The sequence below is a fragment of the Cottoperca gobio genome, chromosome 14, assembly GCF_900634415.1.
Source record: "Cottoperca gobio chromosome 14, fCotGob3.1, whole genome shotgun sequence".
NCBI lineage: Eukaryota > Metazoa > Chordata > Actinopteri > Perciformes > Bovichtidae > Cottoperca > Cottoperca gobio.
The window spans coordinates 21,762,038-21,782,168 of NC_041368.1; the positions used below are offsets into that span (position 1 = coordinate 21,762,038).

General features: G+C 38.6%; 2 protein-coding genes across 3 annotated transcripts; both read left to right on the top strand.

Moving 5' to 3' along the window:
- The first annotated feature begins 1,225 nt into the window (after nt 1–1,225).
- Nucleotides 1,226–8,603, top strand: kctd7 (potassium channel tetramerization domain containing 7). Its single transcript, XM_029448879.1, has 4 exons — nt 1,226–1,751; nt 3,323–3,492; nt 6,304–6,482; nt 6,858–8,603. Exons 1-4 carry the CDS (start codon nt 1,425–1,427, stop codon nt 7,232–7,234), a joined length of 1,053 nt encoding a protein of 350 aa, XP_029304739.1. The 5' UTR covers nt 1,226–1,424; the 3' UTR covers nt 7,235–8,603.
- Nucleotides 8,604–8,611: 8 nt separating this feature from the next.
- kcnj6 (potassium inwardly rectifying channel subfamily J member 6) lies at nt 8,612–18,080 on the top strand. 2 transcript variants are annotated; one of them, XM_029448878.1, is made up of 4 exons: nt 8,612–8,716; nt 10,123–10,325; nt 14,850–15,767; nt 16,927–18,080. In XM_029448878.1, exons 3-4 carry the CDS (start codon nt 14,873–14,875, stop codon nt 17,250–17,252), a joined length of 1,221 nt encoding a protein of 406 aa, XP_029304738.1. In that variant the 5' UTR covers nt 8,612–8,716; nt 10,123–10,325; nt 14,850–14,872; the 3' UTR covers nt 17,253–18,080. The 2 variants fall into 2 exon arrangements, with proteins under 2 accessions (XP_029304738.1, XP_029304737.1); XM_029448877.1 differs by having other exon boundaries at nt 8,617–8,712.
- The last annotated feature ends 2,051 nt before the right edge of the window (nt 18,081–20,131 follow it).

Sequence of the window (20,131 nt, forward strand, 5' to 3'; positions counted from 1 at the left end):
CGAGGCCGAGAAGACGTTTCTGAAGCTGCACACGTACAATCTGTGTGGTTTGAAGACTGGGCACAAAAACATCACTGTGGCTCAACCGTGTGGACTGATCAGTGAGGTTTTTAAAGTTCCTCTGCAGAAGTTGTTTCATGCAGTGGTACAAGTACTTTTTACCCAGTGTTATCATTCTTAGCATAAAAATGTACTTAAAGTACTAAAAGTAAAAGTACTCATTAGCAGTCCATTTCAGAATAATGTATATTATATTATTGGATTATAATTATGCATGCATTAATGTGTTCATCACTTTGATGTTGCATCTTGTAAACTTTATATTGTGCTGGGTACTTTAATCTATATTAATACATCATCATTTATTAGTTGGTTGTATTTTTTTTTACTATTTATCTGAACCAGCAAAGTAACTAAAGCTTTAAAATAAATGTAATGGAGTAAAACGTAAAGTATTTCCCTCTGAGATGTAGTGGAGTCGAAGTATAAAGTAGCATAACATAGAAAGTAAAGTACAAGTATGTCAAAATTGTGCTTAAGTAGCCTACTTGAGTAAATGTACTTCGTTACATCCCACCACTGGTTAGTTATATCATGTTTTGGGCAAAATGATTATAGTTATAAAAAAGCTAAATTAACTTATGTAATGTTATATGAAAATGTGAACGGAGTGTATTTGTACTTTCTCTATTTTTAATACTTTTCTACTATTATGGATAACAGCTGTTATTTATTGACTAATAAATGATATGTTAATGAAAGAAAATAACTACATTCACTCAAGTACTGTACTGAAGCACAATTTTGAGGAACTTGTACTTCCATTTTCTACTTTCTACTTTCTACTTCACTAAGTTTAGAGTGAAATTGCACACTTTTTACTTTGCTAGTTACTTTGCTGATTCAGATTTATAATATATATAATTCAACAAATAAATTACAATGTAGGCTATTATTATAGATAAATATTGTTTTATTGATCCCTTGCTTTACCTTCCACCAATGGCAGCAGGATATTAATCATTTCAATTTCTTTAAAATTGGTGACTATAACATTTGAAGTACCTATTTGTTATGATCATACAGCCACGTGTTAATATAATTTATTATTTATTTTGAGAGTACTCCTTGACGTGATGACGTCCTGACACGTCAGAGCACGTATGCGTGAGGAGACTTCGCACGGGCCCAGTCTGGACTGCTAACCCAAAACACTTTGGATTAAACATTTGTAGTTTTTTTTTTATTATTGAAGGCGGAATTTTCCTAACTTCCGCTTTCGGTCTGAAGGCGGGGGTGTGTTCCGGCAGCTGCTCGCGCCCCACCCTCTGTTGTTGTTTTTAATAACAGTCGCGCACTGTGGCTCGTGCTGCTATCATCCCCGGATTTCGGTGCCGCCGCCCGAGAGTTGGCTCGCCGCGCGCATGCAGCAGAATGGCTCGAGCGGTTCCAACGGTTCCAACGGTTCTTCTGACGGCGGCAGAGACCGGCAGCAGGCTCTGTCCTTCAGCCCGCTGCCCGCCGCTACGACACGGGTGAGGCGGTTCATCCAGGAGAGACGGACGCTGCCTCTACCCAGAGTGATGGTGGTTTTCTCGGCCGCGGGGGACACCGACAAACCGGGCGATGCCATGTCCAGCTCGGACTCCACTACTGCTGTGGAAGATGAGTTCCGGAAGCCGGCCTCCCCGACACCGAGCTTCACCCTCAGCAAGCCGCTCCGCTCCTCGCTCAACACACCGGAGCAGGAGGTAGGCCGGGCCCCTTTACCGGACTGTTTACCGGGGGGAAATCCCGTTAAACCAGCTCACAAACAAGCTAACCCACTGACATGATATTTAGCGTAAACATGACATGATTTAGTACTTTATTACTAGTGGTGGAAGAAGTACTCCGATATGTTACCGAAGAAAAAGTAGTAACGTAGTAAGTAATACTTAAAGTATAAGAAGTAAACAATTCCTAATAGAAAGAGAATACAAATAGAATAAGCAAATACATTCTGTTTAAGTTTCCATAACTATAAGAATTAGGCCCAAATTATAATATATTGACCTGGTTGTTTGATTTAATCCTAACTAAGTACATTTACTAAATTCTTTTGTAATTTTACTACTTTCTGTTTAGTCAAATGTTGAATTTAACTTGTAACAGAGTATTTCTACACTGTGGTATTACTACTTTTACTTAAAATATCTAAGTATTTCACTTTAGCTGCTCTATATGGCTATTTATACAAGAAGGGGTCAGAGGTCGGTTGAGCCACCTTGTCTTCGTTGTGATTGGCCGACAGTTGTGTCACATGACGTGTTAATGAGCAGCAGAATAATCCTCTTATTGCTGTGGTCTCACCTGCTATTCACATCTCTTTGATTAATCCAGAGAGGTGTTAAATTAGCTTCTATTAAATTAGATTCTGCTTTCCAACAACAAAGAAATTATAATTCTACTTTTAGAATCCATTGTGTGGGTGCCCTATATTAATTAACGCCTATAATGTTAATGTTTTTGCATGTAAAATGACCAACGATGAATCCATTTTCAAATTAGTTGGCAGGTTTTTTTCTGTCGCTTGAATAATCGTTGCCGCTTTACTGTCAAACACTTGTACTTACTTTAATTATGACGGTTCAGTCCTCACTGGGTTCGTACAAAGTCTTTCTAATTGTAACTGTTATGTTTTCAGCTTGGTATAAGAGCTTAAATAAAAATATCCTCCCAAGTTTGGAGATGTTTGGACAAACTGACATTGATTTCTGGGCACCCATGCACATGTTTGGAACCGGTGACGCCCCCTATTGGGCAATTTCAAAACAAGGTTATACACATAGTTCAACATTGTTATAAAAAAACATCCTGCATGTTTTTTAGAGATTTAGAGTTTTATAGTCTGATTTGTGTTATGCCACGCCCGTTTCTTTTACATTTGTAGCACCCCTTAGTGGCAGATTTTAAATGAAACTTTCAATGTATCTTCCAAGTACTTTTTTAAACATATCTTGTAAGTTTTGTGGTGATTGTCAAAGCCGTTGTGGAGGTAGGTCTATTGATGTGCTTCGCCACGCCCTTTCAAAGTTAATTTGTCAAAATCTCACAGGAATTTGTGCAAACATTTCTGAAGACAAATACTAAATCAGCACAATTTAAATTTCTTGACTTTCAAAATAAATAATATTATAAATTGGTTTAAATAACACTTTGATGCCTTCTGGTTGTACTTTAAAGCTGTAAATCCCAGCCATCGATTGTGTTATAGCTGGAATATCTCTTAAAACATTGTTTATGGTGTGTAACAAGCATTTTATTTCCACATTTCTTCTAGTTTCCGGAGGTCATCTCGCTGAACGTTGGGGGCACGTACTTCACCACTCGCCTGTCCACGCTGCGGCGATACGAGGACACCATGTTGGCTGCCATGTTCAGCGGGCGACACTACATCCCACGTGATGCTGAGGGACGCTACTTCATCGATCGGGATGGCACATATTTCGGGTGAGTGGCACTGTGTGTGTGAGCTAAAATATCAAATATCAGCAGATTATGCTATTAATTCAACAGCTACCGTACTGCCAGATGTCTGAGAGGACTAATCTACATGTGGGAATGTTCTTTCATGCTTTTAGGTTGTAGAAAGTCCTCTTTACAAACAGATGTTATTTTGTATGATGAGTTTGTTTTGTACATGGAGAACAAAACGCTGATGGTTCAGCCAGGCTGACGATGTAAAGGACAGGAAGAGACAAAGATCCCTCTGAGCAACAGCTCAATAAGTCATTGGTGAAAGAAACTGGAAGCTGAGCATCAAAGACAATAAATCGTGAGACAATACAATTATTAAAATGTAAAAAAATAGAATTAAAAGTTATTATAATAATAATAAAACCTTGATTAATAAAATAGAATACAATTATACAAATGAAATTAATAAAATAATGTAAAGATTGTCTAAAGACCTGGCTGAATAGGTAGGATTTAAGTTTACGTTTAAATATTTTAACACTTCCAGCAGCTCGGAGCATAAAAACTAAAAGCTGCTTCATCCACATCAGCTGAACCATGGACTGACACATCACAGTTTAAACCTCTTCTAACTGAGTCGACTGCAGAGAATAGATGAATATGTCACAAACACTTGGGAGAGGAGGGTTATGTGAGAGAGTAAAAAGTTTGGAAATGGAAGTAAGAAAAGTTCCCACTCCGCTGATGGCAGCTCATTATATTCTGGCAGGTATCCACGGGTCTGTTAGTGCTTCACACTGATTTACATATTGTATCTATTTCTGTGCTTATTTGCTGACTTATAGAAGCCTGTGCTGATAAAAAGTTGGCCAGTGTGTGTGTTTCTGTCAGGACAATTACACAGTAACCTTTAACAAAGCTGTGAGCAAAGCCAGCGGAAATTGTCAAAAGTGAACTGAGAAAAAGGTGCAGCTGATTAAACATATTGAGCTGTGTGCGTTGTCCCTGTAACCATCTCATCTACTGATATCGACAGAACTTGTTCACCACTGAGACTCCAGATAAAACTAATTATATTAAAATGAGAGGGGAGCAAACAAACAAAAGAAAGTCTCTCTTCTAGATATAAAAGAATTAACATGAAGTACAGACAGTAATGTATATTAAATGATATTTATAAATGTAATTTAACTGATATTAACAAGAATAGCATACCAAACTAAATAAGAGTAAGAGTCTGTATCCTGCGAGCAGCTGTGTGAGGCTGCACTAACATCAGCGTCTAACATGCTCACACTGTGCTGATGTTTAGCAGGTATAGTGGTTACAGTACCACGTTCACCATCTAAGTTTAGTGTGTTACAAACTTTAATTATCCAGAAGAAAGAGTGCAAAAAATATCATAATATAGACAATTCAGATAATTAATGAGGTGCAAAAACCAAATGTGCACGATGCCATACAGTGTAAACTGGTGTCGCAGATATAAACTGGTTAACAGTGAGGGGAAATTCAAATTATAAACATGTATTAAACAAGTTGATGTAAATCCAAACTGTATGCATGAATGTATTTGGACATAAAATCAAAAAAATACAAATCTGACGTGTTGAAAAGTTAATCAGCAGAGTGATTACAGCTGGTTCTGAATATTACCTGAACCAAATCTCACTGAAATACATCCAATAGTTGTCGAGACATTTCACTCGAGGTGGTGCTACAGGAAAAGTCAGAGGATCAGCAGAGTCAGTGGGCGTCATCGTCTGGGGAACAACGTTTGTACAAAATGTCAGAAGATATTTAAATCGGGACCAAAGTGGGCTGCTAGCGTTGCTAAAAAGCAAAAGCAAATGGCTTTAAATATGAATGTGATCACAAGATGTATGACTTATGTAAGCGGTGGGTTCGGGGGAGGTCAGTTCTGTATGAATGTGTCTGTGAGGGGGTGTGTATGAAAGGTTTCTGAACAAGGAGCTGGGATAAGGAGATATGTAACTATATGAAGTAATAGAATAAGAAAGCCTCTGCAGGTAAACCCAGAAACTCTTTTACTTCTGAAACAATAACACTGGCTTTTGTGTTTTACTGCGAGATAAATCTTCTTCCAGGTTGCTGTTGGGTTGTTCACTGCAGCAGCTTCTTTTCCTCCAGGAGTTCTCTGTAGTTTTCTGCATTCAGTTCATCCTCTATGTCCACGAGCCCCCCAGCTTCTGCTGCAGAGAAGCAGAAAATCTACTTTATCAGCCAAGTATGTTGACTCATACAAACAAGCCCAGCTGTCAGTGGAAGAAGTACTCTGATACTTCTCTGCTTTAACTTATTAATAATTAGTGCAATAGCACTTTCTTTTCACGGTAGCTATCCCTATTTACCAAAGAGTATCAATGTACGTTTTTTGCAGTTACTCTCCCCATTAGTGGAAATGGTTGACGGCATAACAACAGAAGTAACTTTGGAAAACAAATGCAGTTTCTGTTCTAATGGAAGTATTTGCTAAAAGTCGCTAGATGACTTCATGCGCTCATTTGCATTCTTGCGACGTCATTGCCCTTTTATTTGTATGGAGTGTAGTGCTTGTGCTGTTGCAGCGAGGGAGAGACCCTGTGCTGTTGGCAGAAGAACCGTGGACTGCAATAGTTACTCTGAGCAGCATTAGAAATGAATTACATTACATTTTTATATTGTTCTTGCTCTTTCCCTGATGGTCTGAAGAAGTTGCTAAATGTGTCGCTAGTGGTACGCTCTGAGGAAAACAGAAAGCGATGCGATTGTCTTTGAAACAGAAGTCCCCTGCAGATCCTTTTTGTGTGGATTTGTTTTAGTAATACCTGTTTCCATTTAAAGGGACATTCTGAACTTCCTGCGAGAAGGGGAGCTTCCTCACAGGGAGCGGGTGCGAGCGGTGCACAGAGAGGCTCAGTACTACGCCCTCGGCCCGCTGCTAGACAGCCTGGATGACACTCAGCCGCTCACAGGGGAGAAAGTTCGGCAAGCTTTCCTCGATCTGATGCCCTACTACAGAGGTACCTGGAGCCTGTCGCGCTCACATGCTCAAGAATGAACGTGGATGTTAATAGTTAGCTTGAGTTATTGTATATTAACCATTAGAAGTATGCCGAATTGGCTCGCAGCAGTTCCTGTTTGCAGTGTATTCATGGATGTGCAGACAACTATCACTGGATCACTTTCATACTGAATGAAACTTAAAATCATGATGATTCTCAGGCAAGTTCTGCAATAAAGCAGTGAAGCGCTCAGGAGCTGTGATTAGGTAGATTTGTTTTTAGGTTGGTTTGATTTACGTACAAACTAAATGCATCCTGAGCAGCTGAAAAACATAAATAAGTCTGGATAATATTTTAAAATGCTATTAATAAATGCAACTGGTTTTATTTCAGACAATCTGGAGCGTATCGTGGAGATTGCCAAACTGAGGGCCGTGCAGAAAAAAGCACGCTTTGCCAAGTTGAAGATCTGCGTCTACAAGGAGGAGATGCCCATCACGCCGTACGAGCGCCCTCTTTTTAACTCTCTGCGTTTTGAGCGCTCGGACAGTGAGGCCAAGCTGTTCGAGCATCACTGCGAGGTGGACGTTTCCTTCGGACCCTGGGAGGCGGTGGCGGACGTTTACGACCTGCTGCACTGCATCGTCAGCGATCTGGCGGAGCGCGGCATCACCGCCGAGCAGCAGTGCATCGGCGTCTGCGACAAGCATCTTATCAACCATTACTACTGCAAGAGGCCCATCTACGAGTTCAAGATCACGTGGTGGTGAAGCTGGAGGGAGACAGTCGGGGCTGATGGGACCAAAAAGCAAAAGGAGCGATGTTCAATTTTTACTATAACTCGACCGATATTGGTTTTTGTATTGAAGTTGCCAATATTTTGTGCTGATATCTTAAAATGTGACCCTTTAAAACCCTGCTTCAACATATAAGTATTCTGCTTTTGAAAAACCCTCTGAAGCAAACAAATGACAGCGAGATGAAACTAATGCTGTCAATGATCGTGAGTCTAAAACAGCTTCAACACAAACTGAACATCATAACTTTGCAGAACTGCTTTAGTGTTCTCTAAGTGTGCTAAATAACGTTTTGCTTCGGAGTGTTTTGCACTGTAAGTTGTGCGGCAGGGGAGAAACATTAACGAAGGATTAGAGCTGCAGAAATGTGCAAAACATCTAAAGTCTGAGATGTTTGTCGCATCAGGAGTGGGTGACCTTCCTTCTAATTTAAAAGCCAATTCTGCCCATCGTCCTAAATGTATTATTATTTAATTTAATACATTTAGTCGTTCCTAGTTTTGCCCTGATCTTAATTGATATGTGATCTCACCATCTTTCCAGATCAAAGAAATTACCTTGTAGTAAATATTGAATATTGTAAGTAGGTAAAGTCTGAAGTCAAATCTGTATTTTTTAGATTTTAAGTTTAGTTTTAGGATGCAGATTAACTGTGAGCCTGTTCCTTTTTTTGGATAAACAGAGTATATTTTACTTATGCAACCTCCTGAGGAGCGTGTTTTTAAAGATGTGAGAGAGGTCGGGTGGTATCCATTTAGTCAGTCTTCACATTTTACTCGGTTATTGAAGTTGTTGCACATTATGCAAAGTTTTCAGATGAAATACAGTCGTTTACACATTTGTTCATTGTTTAGTTAGAACATGTATATTTATTATTGTCACTGTCACAGAGATAATCAATAATTATTCTTATTTAATGTCACTTTCACCTTTTTCCACATTACGACATTATGAAATCCACCGAAGCTGCGATATAGAGTCAGAGATAAGTTCGATGTTATTTCCTACTGTACTTGATAATGAAGCACTTTGTGATTGTAACCAATAAATTATTTATTATTATTTATTTTTTACCTCAAGTGAGAGTATCAAACAAACAAAGATGGCAAGCAGCAGCGCCGGCACCAGATGATTCAGAACACGGTTACTTTGTTGTACTTTGATGCAACACTAATCTCTGTTTACAATATTATGTTTGCAATTGTTTTAATTGTTATTCATCTGTTTCTGTTAGCTTCTAGGAAGCTATAGTTCGAAAGTATTATTTCTGTTTTGTTTGTTTGCAGTGAAAAAGAAATGTCTTTTCTATTAGTTATGGTAAAAGTAAAAGAGAACTGCTAAATGCTTTCCCAATGTGTCCTTTTTATTTATATATTCACACATTAAAGGCTGTTTTCAGGTTTGAAACAACAAGATGAAGATGAAGTTAGAAAGAAACCGAGGTGGAAGAAGTACGTAAGTAAGATCTTTTACTTAAGTAAAAGTATTCTACCAAAAGTAAAATACTCATTCTGCAGAATGTCCCTTTTCTGAATAATGTATCTTGTTAATGTATCGCCATGGTCTTATTTTCTTTCTTTTAAGTACCATAAAGTAATAAAGTAAGGCACGTTTATTTATGTAGCACATATAACAAACATTAAGTATTAATACATAGTGCAAAGAAACATTATACAATGACATTTAAATACATTTTAAACCCGCCATTAAAGAGCCAAGAGAACAGAAATGTACAAAAAGCTTAAAAAAGAATAAGACGGGTATAAAACACAAGAATACAAGTTACAATGCTGTGCAAGATATTAATAATTATACGATTTATTAAAAGCTGCGGCAAACAGAAAAGTCTTCCGCCTTGATTTTAAAAGAATGTGTTTGTTCCAGACACACAAAACGTGTTTAGTTTAGAAAGCAGACCCGTCCCAGAAAATAGAAGTATGAATGAGCAGAAAGTAGTACGTTGATTGAAGCCAGTGAGACTCCTTAAATAAATAAAGCTAATAAAACTAACTTAAAACAGGAAGTCAATGTTTAGTTTAGTTATTGGCTGGAGTTTCCCCCAGCTGTGGACAGAAGATCAGCACCACGGAGAGCTCCAACACACACACTGCACGTTCACTTAGCTGCTCATACAAATGTCCTTGCACTTAAGTAATATACATATATGTATATATATATATATATATATATATATATATATACATATATATATTGTATATATATATATATATATATATATATATATACATATATATATTGTATATATATATATATATATATATATATATACATATATGTTCTATATTTTTTTACTGTCAACAAGTATTTGAGTACTGTTGAGGTATTAGTGGCCTACTTTTACTATCGTGAAGGATCGGAGTACTTACGGAAGAGTACTGGATGCCATTCATCCATCAGAGGGAAAGATTAGAGGACTTTTTAATTAATTTTTAATTTGATTTTGAGAATTAAATCGAAATGTCTAGACTAATCTTGACATTTCAAGATTAAACTTTTAGAATAAATCAAACTTCTAGCGTTAGAGAATAAAGTACAACTTTTACTATCAGTGCTAGGCATAAGAAAATTATAAATCATCAATTATAAATAAAAAATATTTTTGTATTTTGAGAATTAAGTCGAAATGTTGAGAATAAACTTGATTAAAGATTAAATTTGAAAATCCTGAGAATAAATCAAACTACTAACTGCATAAACTCCCATATGCATGGCACTAATACCCCCCCCCCCCCCCCCCCCCCCACAGCTTGTAATATGTAATATTTAACATGCATTATAATCATACGTTGTGCTCTGCACCGCCCCCCTCCCTCCCTCTCTCCCTCCTGTCTCTCTGCCAGCTGAGGGGTGGAGGCTGACGGACCGATGTCTTTTCTGTGTTGAGGATGAAGGAGAGAGGGAATTAGTGGCTCTTCTTCACTCGGTGTGTTTGCACTCAGAGAGCGACTTGATCATCACAACCCATCAAACCTCAGCGGGGACATCTTTCATGGGATCAAAGCGCCTTTTCAAAATGACCCGTGGAGTGAATCTGCTGCACAAGGTAAGCTGTTAATGCACCTTCCTTTTCCTGGTAGCGATGCTGGTGGTGGCTAGTTAAATGTAATCATCTGTTACAGGCTATGGGGGGGGCAGTTACATAAGCCGAATTCCAGATTAATTAGGAATGATGAAGAAAACACGCATGAAGATATGAATTGCAGAAGAGCTGGTGTCTTCCCTTCTTCCTGTTGACATGATGGAGGAAGAAGAAGAAGAAGAGCAGCCGGTTAGAAACTGGAAGGTGTTGAAGAGGGGAAAAAATGTTCCGGGCTGAAAGAGCCTGCAGGCCCGCGGCCCTCACAGCAGCACGGGGGGGGGGGGGGGCAGGAGGACACAGCAACACTGGTGCATTTAAAACATGTCTCTAAAAAGGCAGAAATTAAAGATTATTGTTAGTATCATTGTCTGGATCACCTCCGTCTCCATGACAACGGGACATCCTGTTAGTTTTTCTCTTCCTGCGCCTGACCCCCCCCCCCCCCCCCCCCCCCCATCATGTAGCCTAGCCTGGCTTTATCATTAAAAACCCTGGTTTTATTTTTATGCTTATTAATCACAGGTGTCCTCCATTTACTGTGGAGCCAGTTCTCTTCTTATCTTTAGAAACTGATTCATCAACATTTATTTTTGGGGGGGGGGGGGGGGGGTTCTAAGATTTCTGGCTATTTTTCTTGCATAATATGTCTTATTTCTGACTGTAGTGGAAATAAAACTTCCGAAATACACATTTAGGTGTTTATTTGACTAACTTTGTCTATTTGTGTCTCCTAAATTCAACAAAAGTTAGCTTTAGATAATGCCTAGTTTGCGTATTAAACATAATATTTCACAAAACTTGTAATACAAAAAAGAATTGTCTTAATGTAAGTAATGAACTGGGGAAGTTTCATCGTGATGTATACTACTTCAATATTTTTTCCTATTCACCTGTAGTGTAACATGTATGGAACAATAACAGATCTCTAAAGGCTGTTTTCTCAGACTCTGAGACTTCAGCAGCTCCTACATCCACCAAACCTTCCACTTTCATTCATATCTACATCCTGGAGAGTATTACACAGAGGTTTGTTCACAGACCATTCATAGCCTGATTTATAAAACATTTTATTCCTAAAAACATGGTGAAAATGGATTTTTATGTCTAGCTGTTGACAGTATTTTCAAAATTCCCTCTCTTCTACGTTTCATACTTTAATTACATTTTCCTGATTACACTTACGTACTTTTACTTAAGTTAAATATCTGAATACTTCGTCCAGAAGTGTCTCCTCACTTTTACACGACCAACATCTCTCTGAACACAAAGATTAACTGGAAGTGTCGTCTTTTATTACGACATTATTTGCCTGAATTCACGTCTCAGGTGTCGTACAGGCTGCGCTACAAAGCAACACCTGCAGACACGACTCAAGGCTGCAGAAAAAATGTCCTGAAAACTTTGTTTTCTTGTTAATATTTCATTTCATACAGTTAATATCTTCCTTAAAAGACGTTTTAATTGAACATCAGTCAAAGAAAAGCCAACATTATATCCAGTATATAAAGGAAAATACAAACGAGGAAGGAAAAAGCCTTTATTGTCGTGGCTAAATCATTAAAAAGCCAACATGTTTCGACCTATACAAGTCTTCGTCAGGATCACGACCTCACAAACATCAACGTATCAACAATTAATAATCAGAATCAGAAATACGTTATTGATAATTGGATTTCTTTACATTTCTCCCATTTTAGAACAGAAATGAATGTAAACGCAGAGAAATAGAAATAATTATGTTACAATATATAGCAACAGTTTAAATACATAATGATTTATTATAAACTGGAGACTACGTGCTTTCTGATCTGTGGATTTTAGTTCATTTGCCTCAACACTTCCTGTACGGATGTTTCACATTAAAAGCCTCCGGGGTTGGACGCCAACCAGAAATCCTCCATTTTTTTTTACTTGGAGGAGATGCTAACACAATTAAACTTATTTCATGTCTGTTCTGGACAACATTGAGGACATACTGGTGATAATAATATTCATATTATATAAACATGAGCAGCACTTAAAATACCGCAGCTCTCGTACCACCAATGAATTACCTCATAGGCTTTTAATGTGAAAGGATCGGCTCATGCAAATCACAAAAACAATATTTTCTCACTGAACCTTTAGTACATTAGTTTGTTTCCCCTTCCCCTTAGTTTGAATCCACTGACCAGCCTGTCACCTGAGATCTAAAGAGCCAAAGAAATACTGTGTTAAGGTTTGAAAAGGATTTGTATGAGACGTCCAGACTGTCAGCTGTTTGTGTGTGTCTATAAATAGCCTGTAGCCTCAGCTCGATTTTGGATCCACATCTGGAACTAGTTACCTGCAGCAGCAGAGATGAAGCAGAATCAATGAACATGTACCGGTGTGTTCACTGGCCTCGTCCGTATCAAGTTCATCCGACACAACATGCCTGCTGCAGGCCGAGCACGCCGCAGTTGTATAAGCAGACCATCGTTTACACAATAAACCTCGAGTGATTTCATTTAGCTCCATCAGTAACTTCACTTCACCCTCTAACAACCCAACTAACTGCACGCTGAACCCCACCCCATGTTTTTGTGCATTTAGTTTTTTTAATTGATTAAATTATGACATGGCCATGTACTTTAAACAAGCCATGAACTTTTTTATTGATTGTAGGTCAACATTCACTGTAAATGAGCATATTTTATGACGTAATATTAGCACAAAGCTGGTTACTTAAAGGATAAGACTACGACGGCTCATTAGAGCCAATGTCGGTAAAACAATATATATATATATATATATATTATATTATTTATTATATGTATGTATATGTATATATATATATATATATATATATATATAAGATATATATATTATATTATTTATTATATATAGTTATATATATATATATATATATATATATATATATATATATATTATATATTATATTATTATATATATATATATATATTATATTATTTATTATATATATGTATATGTATATGTATATGTATATATATATATATAATATATATATTATATATATATATATTTATTATATTATTTATTATATATATATATATATATATATATATATATATATTATTTATTGTATATATGTATATATATATGTATAATATATACAGACGCCACCGCTTATTATGTCTGCAATTGTGCAACATTGACTTCATAATGATAAATTGCCTATTGCCATTTTAAAACTGCAGCTGAGTACATTGGATTTAATAGTTTCTTTACTGTCAGCGCCGTCATAACAAACGTGTTCTAAACAATCCGATCAGAATCAGAATTTACTTTGGTGTATTAGTCCGTACACAAACACAGTAAGAGACATTTAAATGGAAAATAAAAACAAATATGGAAAAAGTCTGGAATATTATAATAAATATTGTACAAAATATTATAAAATATGTGCACAAGAAACATAACTATACAAAAAGAAATACAGTAAAACATATGTACAGTATGAATTAAAATTGGAGGAGCTGTGCAGTTCTATAAGTGGTAGCATTGTGCAGAAATGTGCAAAGGTTCACAGCACGCAGTATGAAGAAGAGTCTGCAGTATGAAGAAGAGTCTGCAGTATGAAGAAGAGTCTGCAGTATGAAGAAGAGTCTGCAGTATGAAGAAGAGTCTGCAGTATGAAGAAGAGTCTGCAGTATGAAGAAGAGTCTGCAGCATGAAGAAGAGTGTGTGAATGATGTTTCTCTTCACATCTATTAGAGCAAGACACCAGAACACTCCAGATGTCACATGAATGGCAGAACAGTGTTCCTCCTCAGGCCCTCTGAAAACAGGATGAAACAGACAATCGTTGTCCGTGTGGCCTCGTCCATCCGCTGCATTCCTCCTTTATCGTGAGCACACGGGGAGACTGAGCTGTGCGTTGCCACGGAAACTGCTCAAGCTCCTAATATTCTCCTGTGAATGGAGAGCAGAGCGGCTTCAACACGGCCATTTGTTCCAGTGGTAAAACAAAACACTGACGGTGGCTCGGCAATGTGCAGGGTAGAACTCAGATCTCTTAAGTAAAAGTACCACAGTGTAAAGATGCAGGTATCTATAAAGGAAAGTAAAGATGATGTTAATAATTCATCATATATAATATGATATATATTGGGTAATAATGTTGTTTGTTGCGCCTCAAACCTCCAGAATTTAATTACACAATTATCAATAGAAGAATGTAAATGTAATGCTTGAAATAGATTGCCACCAGTTGGTCGATGCAGAGTGAAGTGAGCGAGCTGGGGTGTCTGGTTGGTGACCGGTGAAGGGAGCGGAGGAGCGGTGCATTGTGGGAGAACTGGAGTTAAAGAGCAGTCGGGCTGCTGCACTCTGGATGAGCTGTAGAGGTCGGATGGCACATGTAGGTTGACCAGAGCCAGATTTAGCTTTGAGCTCATTTCCATCTGAAGTCCCATAGCGTTACTTGATTTAGGAGACTCCCGTCTGACTGTCTGACTCATTGCCACCATGTTTCTTCTCTTAAAGGCTTGAATCCACTTAGAAACCCCATGGAGCAGGATGTGGAGAGCCCGACCATCATCAAACCCAAGTTGCCGAAGCAGGCCCGCGAGGACTTGCCGAAACAGCTATCAGAAAAGGAACAGAACAAGAGGATCCAGCGGTACGTCCGGAAGGACGGAAAGTGCAACGTCCATCACGGGAATGTCCGGGAGACGTACCGCTATCTGACGGACCTTTTCACCACGCTGGTAGATCTCAAATGGATGCTCAACCTGTTCATATTCGTGTTGGTGTACACCGTGACGTGGCTCTTCTTCGGCTTCATGTGGTGGCTTATTGCGTACGTTCGGGGCGATCTGGAGCATTTATCAGACAACCAGTGGACCCCGTGTGTCATTAACCTGAATGGGTTTGTATCAGCCTTTCTGTTCTCCATCGAGACGGAGACCACCATCGGTTATGGGTACAGAGTCATCACGGACAAATGCCCCGAGGGGATCCTCCTGCTTTTAATTCAGTCGGTGCTGGGATCCATCGTAAACGCCTTCATGGTGGGTTGCATGTTTGTTAAGATCTCCCAGCCCAAGAAGCGAGCTGAGACATTAGTGTTTTCCACCAACGCGGTCATCTCGATGAGAGACAGACGGCTGTGCCTGATGTTCAGAGTCGGAGACCTTCGAAATTCGCACATCGTGGAGGCTTCGATCAGAGCCAAGCTCATCAAGTCAAAGCAGACCAAGGAAGGGGAGTTCATCCCTTTGAACCAAACGGACATAAATGTGGGTTACAACACGGGAGATGACCGGCTCTTCCTGGTGTCGCCGCTCATCATCTGCCATGAGATCAACCAGGGAAGCCCCTTCTGGGAGATCTCACAAGCCCACCTGGCCAAGAACGAGGTGGAGATTGTTGTGATTCTGGAGGGGATGGTGGAGGCCACAGGTGAGTCGGCAGATGTTTTAGTATTTGTGGTGTTATTATGCATAGATTACACATGACGTACCCGATACTTCCACTGCAGATAGTAACCCTCAGTGCAGTGATCAGCTGTTCGTTATCGCGACACCACGTGTTTAACAGGAGACTCGCTGAATCTTTTTATCTGCACTTCGTCGGTTGTAAGGCGTGGTGTTTGTTGTAGCTTTGCTGGCTGCCATTTTTTTTTATCTGGGTCCAGTGAATTTTAAAATCCCGGGTTTGTGCAGGAAGTCCCGTGACACGCTAGTGACCATACCGACCAATCAGTGGTCTGGCTTGTTTTTCACGTCACCTTTTAGAATCGACTAAAGAAAGTATCGGGTACAATTCACAACGCTCCCTTATGGAAAACACTAAAACGAGCGAGTCGAGTCGAGCCGAGCCGTACCATGCAGTGGAAACTCAGCTATAGATAATAATTAGTACAGTAATTGTCATTCAGTAGATTTAACAATGTCAGGTACAGCCTCACAGAGCTGCTAGCATGGATAACTAAAGATAAAATGTTAGATAAATCACAACCAATGATGAGGAAGTCGAGGTCAGCAGGTAGAATATCAATAGTGAATGGACAAAATGAACATGACTGAGTTTTGTATCTGGGTTTTGTACCTTAACATGTCAGCTTGTTTCATCATATTGTTTTCACAATATTTCCAAAGCCCCACCAAAATGTTGACAGAAGCAGCCCAAAGTTCATCTCCCAGCCCAACCCGTCAACACTGAGCGGGTATTGTTCTCATCACAGAGCCTCAAATCCTCTTAATACATGATTTCCTTTGAGTGCTGGTGTGTGGGTGGTAAGACTTCCATTCTAGTCAGATATAGTTTACAGCTGCTGTCATAACAAGTAACAAGTCATGTGTCTAACATTTAACTCTGGTTAAGGTTCAATCAGGTGCTTTGTCTCATTCTGTAATTCCAATGTTGTGGCACAAAATCTGTCAAGCAAGTCGGATTTCACCTCGTTGTCTTCCTGCGTGATCTTTTCCTAAACCTAACCAAGTGCCTTTGCATTCAAGACTCATTTTCATAGCTTCTTACAAGCACAAAGGTGCTACAAATATAGATATATATCTATATACCACAACTTTTAATCCTTGATGTTGTGCTGTGTCTCCAGGCATGACGTGCCAGGCGAGGAGTTCATACATCGGCAGTGAGATCAAGTGGGGCTACCGCTTCACGCCAGTCCTGACGCTGGAGGACGGCTTCTACGAAGTGGACTACAACAGCTTCCACGATATCTACGAAACCAACACACCCAGCTGCAGTGCCAAAGAGCTCGCTGATATGACCAACCGCACCTGCCTGCCCATCACTTGGTCGCTGGCCAGCAAGCTGAACCAGCAGGGGCTGCCGGAGTCGGAGTGGGAGGAGAACAAGAAGAGCAAGCAGACGGAGAGGAACGGGGACGTTGCCAACGTAGAGAGCGAGTCAAAAGTGTGATGGTGGAAAAGCAACAAGTTTTGAGGCCCATATGAGATTATTGTGCGTCTCTCCGTTTGGGATGACCACGAGTTTGCAGAGCACAGGTGAGAGTTTGAAAACGAGGACCAATGAGCACAGCAGACCAAGTTTCCCCTGCATCAAGAACATCTCTCAGTGATTTCACAATTAAACCCCAAAAACAACCAAACATGTGACCCACCACTGAACTGGAAACCCTCTGCGGGGAAGTGCATGTTTCAAATATAACGTGATGTCCTCCTGATGAGATTCCTGTTATTTTTTCTATTAAGATATTCCTAGGGGCATTTGCAAGTATTTTTGTATATACTATAAAGATGTTTTGAATTCTTTGTTTTGTTGCGGTGTGAATATTTGACAGATGTTTGATACTAATTCTTTTAGGTTAGTTCTGTATATTCTCTGCCTTACTGTATGTATAAAGTTTTTATCATTTGGGTTTTTTTCAGAAATATATTAGCATGTATAAACATTATCTGAAGTTAATTTATCTTGTATTGTGTATACAGTAATATTATTATAAGGGACACATACATAGCAATGAATGCAAACTCTAGTTTAAACCAATGACAAATAGTTCACATGGTAAATGTTTACTTAGTACTACACGATACTTCTTCTTTAGAAGCCATGACTTGCTGTTTACAGCTGTGTGACTTCAGACAATGGCCCTTTAAAAACTGCATTTCGTCACTTTTGCACATTGGAGGCCTCTGATGGAGAAAGTTAATCGCTGTTTCAGTCTCCAGAAATCCTTCACCTGTCACCCAACAGTATCAAAAATAAATAAACAATAAATTACTGAAGTATGCACTTGATTTTTTTTTAATGTGATTATTGCATCTTATTACGTTTTTCAGTGGTGGAAGAAACACTGAGATCCTTTACTTGTGTAGAAGTCCTGCATTCAAAATAAGTAAAAGCAAAATGTACCACAAAAGTACCTTTTGTGTACCAATCGCCCGTGTAACCTTCGATTATTGAAGAGAACTTTGTTTGTCTCGGTCTCCACGGTGAACGAAGAATCAGAAAACGGAGAAAAGTGTTGATGAAGCGAAGAAGATGGAGCGAAACTGCATCAAAACATCTTTAACAAACTCACGCAACTCGTGCAGAACAATCTCAATCGTATGCTCACGACTTCCAAACGCATTCTATTTGCTAAAACCTTAATTAGTATGAGATGATTCATATCGTATATCATATCTTACATCGTATCTTAGCACATATTTTCTTTCAAATCTTATCACATCTTTTCGTATCGGATCTTTATCTATTTTAACTTATCTTATTGTATCTTCATATCGCGTATCGTATCTTTACCTAGTTTATCTTATCGTATCGTATATTGTATATCGTATACTGTATATCTTATCGTATCGTAATAAGATATACGATGTATCGAATCCGATCTTATCATATCGTATCTTATCTTATTGTATCGTATATCGTAAAGTATCTTATTTTAAATCGTATCTTATTTTATTGTATCCTATCTTATCGTAACACGATATGCAATATTTGAGATGCAAAGATACAAGTACCTCAAAATCGTACTTAAGAATTGTACTTGAGTAAATGTTCTTAGTTACATTCCAACACTGAAGTTTTTTGTTTGTGGGAAAATGAAAGAATTTGAGCCGTCGTTCTGTTTTCATTTCTTCTTCGCTTTGCTGCGTGAGTCTTGATTTGACCACCAGGTGGCGCTAAAGTACAGTGTTATCAAATCTTACACTGATGCTTTCACTCCCTTCTCACTTCCCCCAGGCTCGTGCCATTCTCCATCCGTCCACCAGACGCACGCACACTTTCCCCAAAAAGACATCCTCCTGCTCGCCTGCTCCTCATTCCCCAATGACCCCTCGCAGTATTTAAACCAGCCCAGAAGCCTTCGCCTTCCAGACATCTGAAGCCTTCGCCTTCCAGACATCTGAAGCCTTCGCCTTCCAGACATCTGAAGCCTTCGCCTTCCAGACATCTGAAGCTCCTTGTTGTTCTGACCTGCTCACCTGTCGTGCTCCTCTTGGATTTGTTACTGACCATCGCCTTGAGAAAATCCCCTTCATCCTTCCTGCTTACCTGGTGTGTATTTATCTGCATTTCAGTCCTTCTCCCTTTGTTGCCGGATTTCACCGGCCATAACCTGTAACCAGTGGTCGAAGGTAACTAAGTACATGTTCTCAAGTACTGAACTCATTACATGTACTTGTACTTTACTTGCCATGCTACTTTACACTTTTACTTCAGTGCATCTCAGAGATAAATATTCATCTTTTTACTCCACTACATTTATCTGACACTTTTATTTACTTTACAAATTAGGAGTTGCTGCTTTTGCTTATTTACATTATTAACTGTAATAGTTTTAATGTAGGCCTATTAGTAATTATGTTGAGGGTTTATGACAGCTTTAGTTACTTTACAAATTGTTTGTTTTGCATAAAAAAACATATTAAGAGTTCATAAAATATGTTTTGTTGTAAATTAAACAATTAGTCGATTAATCAATTAGTCAGTTGACAGAAAATGATAAATATTATGTATATAATGTCATTTTTTGTGCTAAAATGTGAAATATTTCCTGGCTTCAGCTTCTCAAATGTGACGGTTTGCTGCTTTTCTTTTAATCATTTTAATTTCTTTTATAATTTTTGAGTAAAGTACTGGTATTATGTTTTCTTACTACTTCGACTCCACCACATCTCAGAGGGAAACATTGTGTTTTTAATTCACTGCATTTCTCTGACAGCTTTAGTTACTTTACAAAGTAGGATTTGCTTTTACTTACTTTACTGTATTAATGTTAATGTATTTGTAGTAATGTTGAAGTTTGATTCTTTTTTACAAACCAAACAATC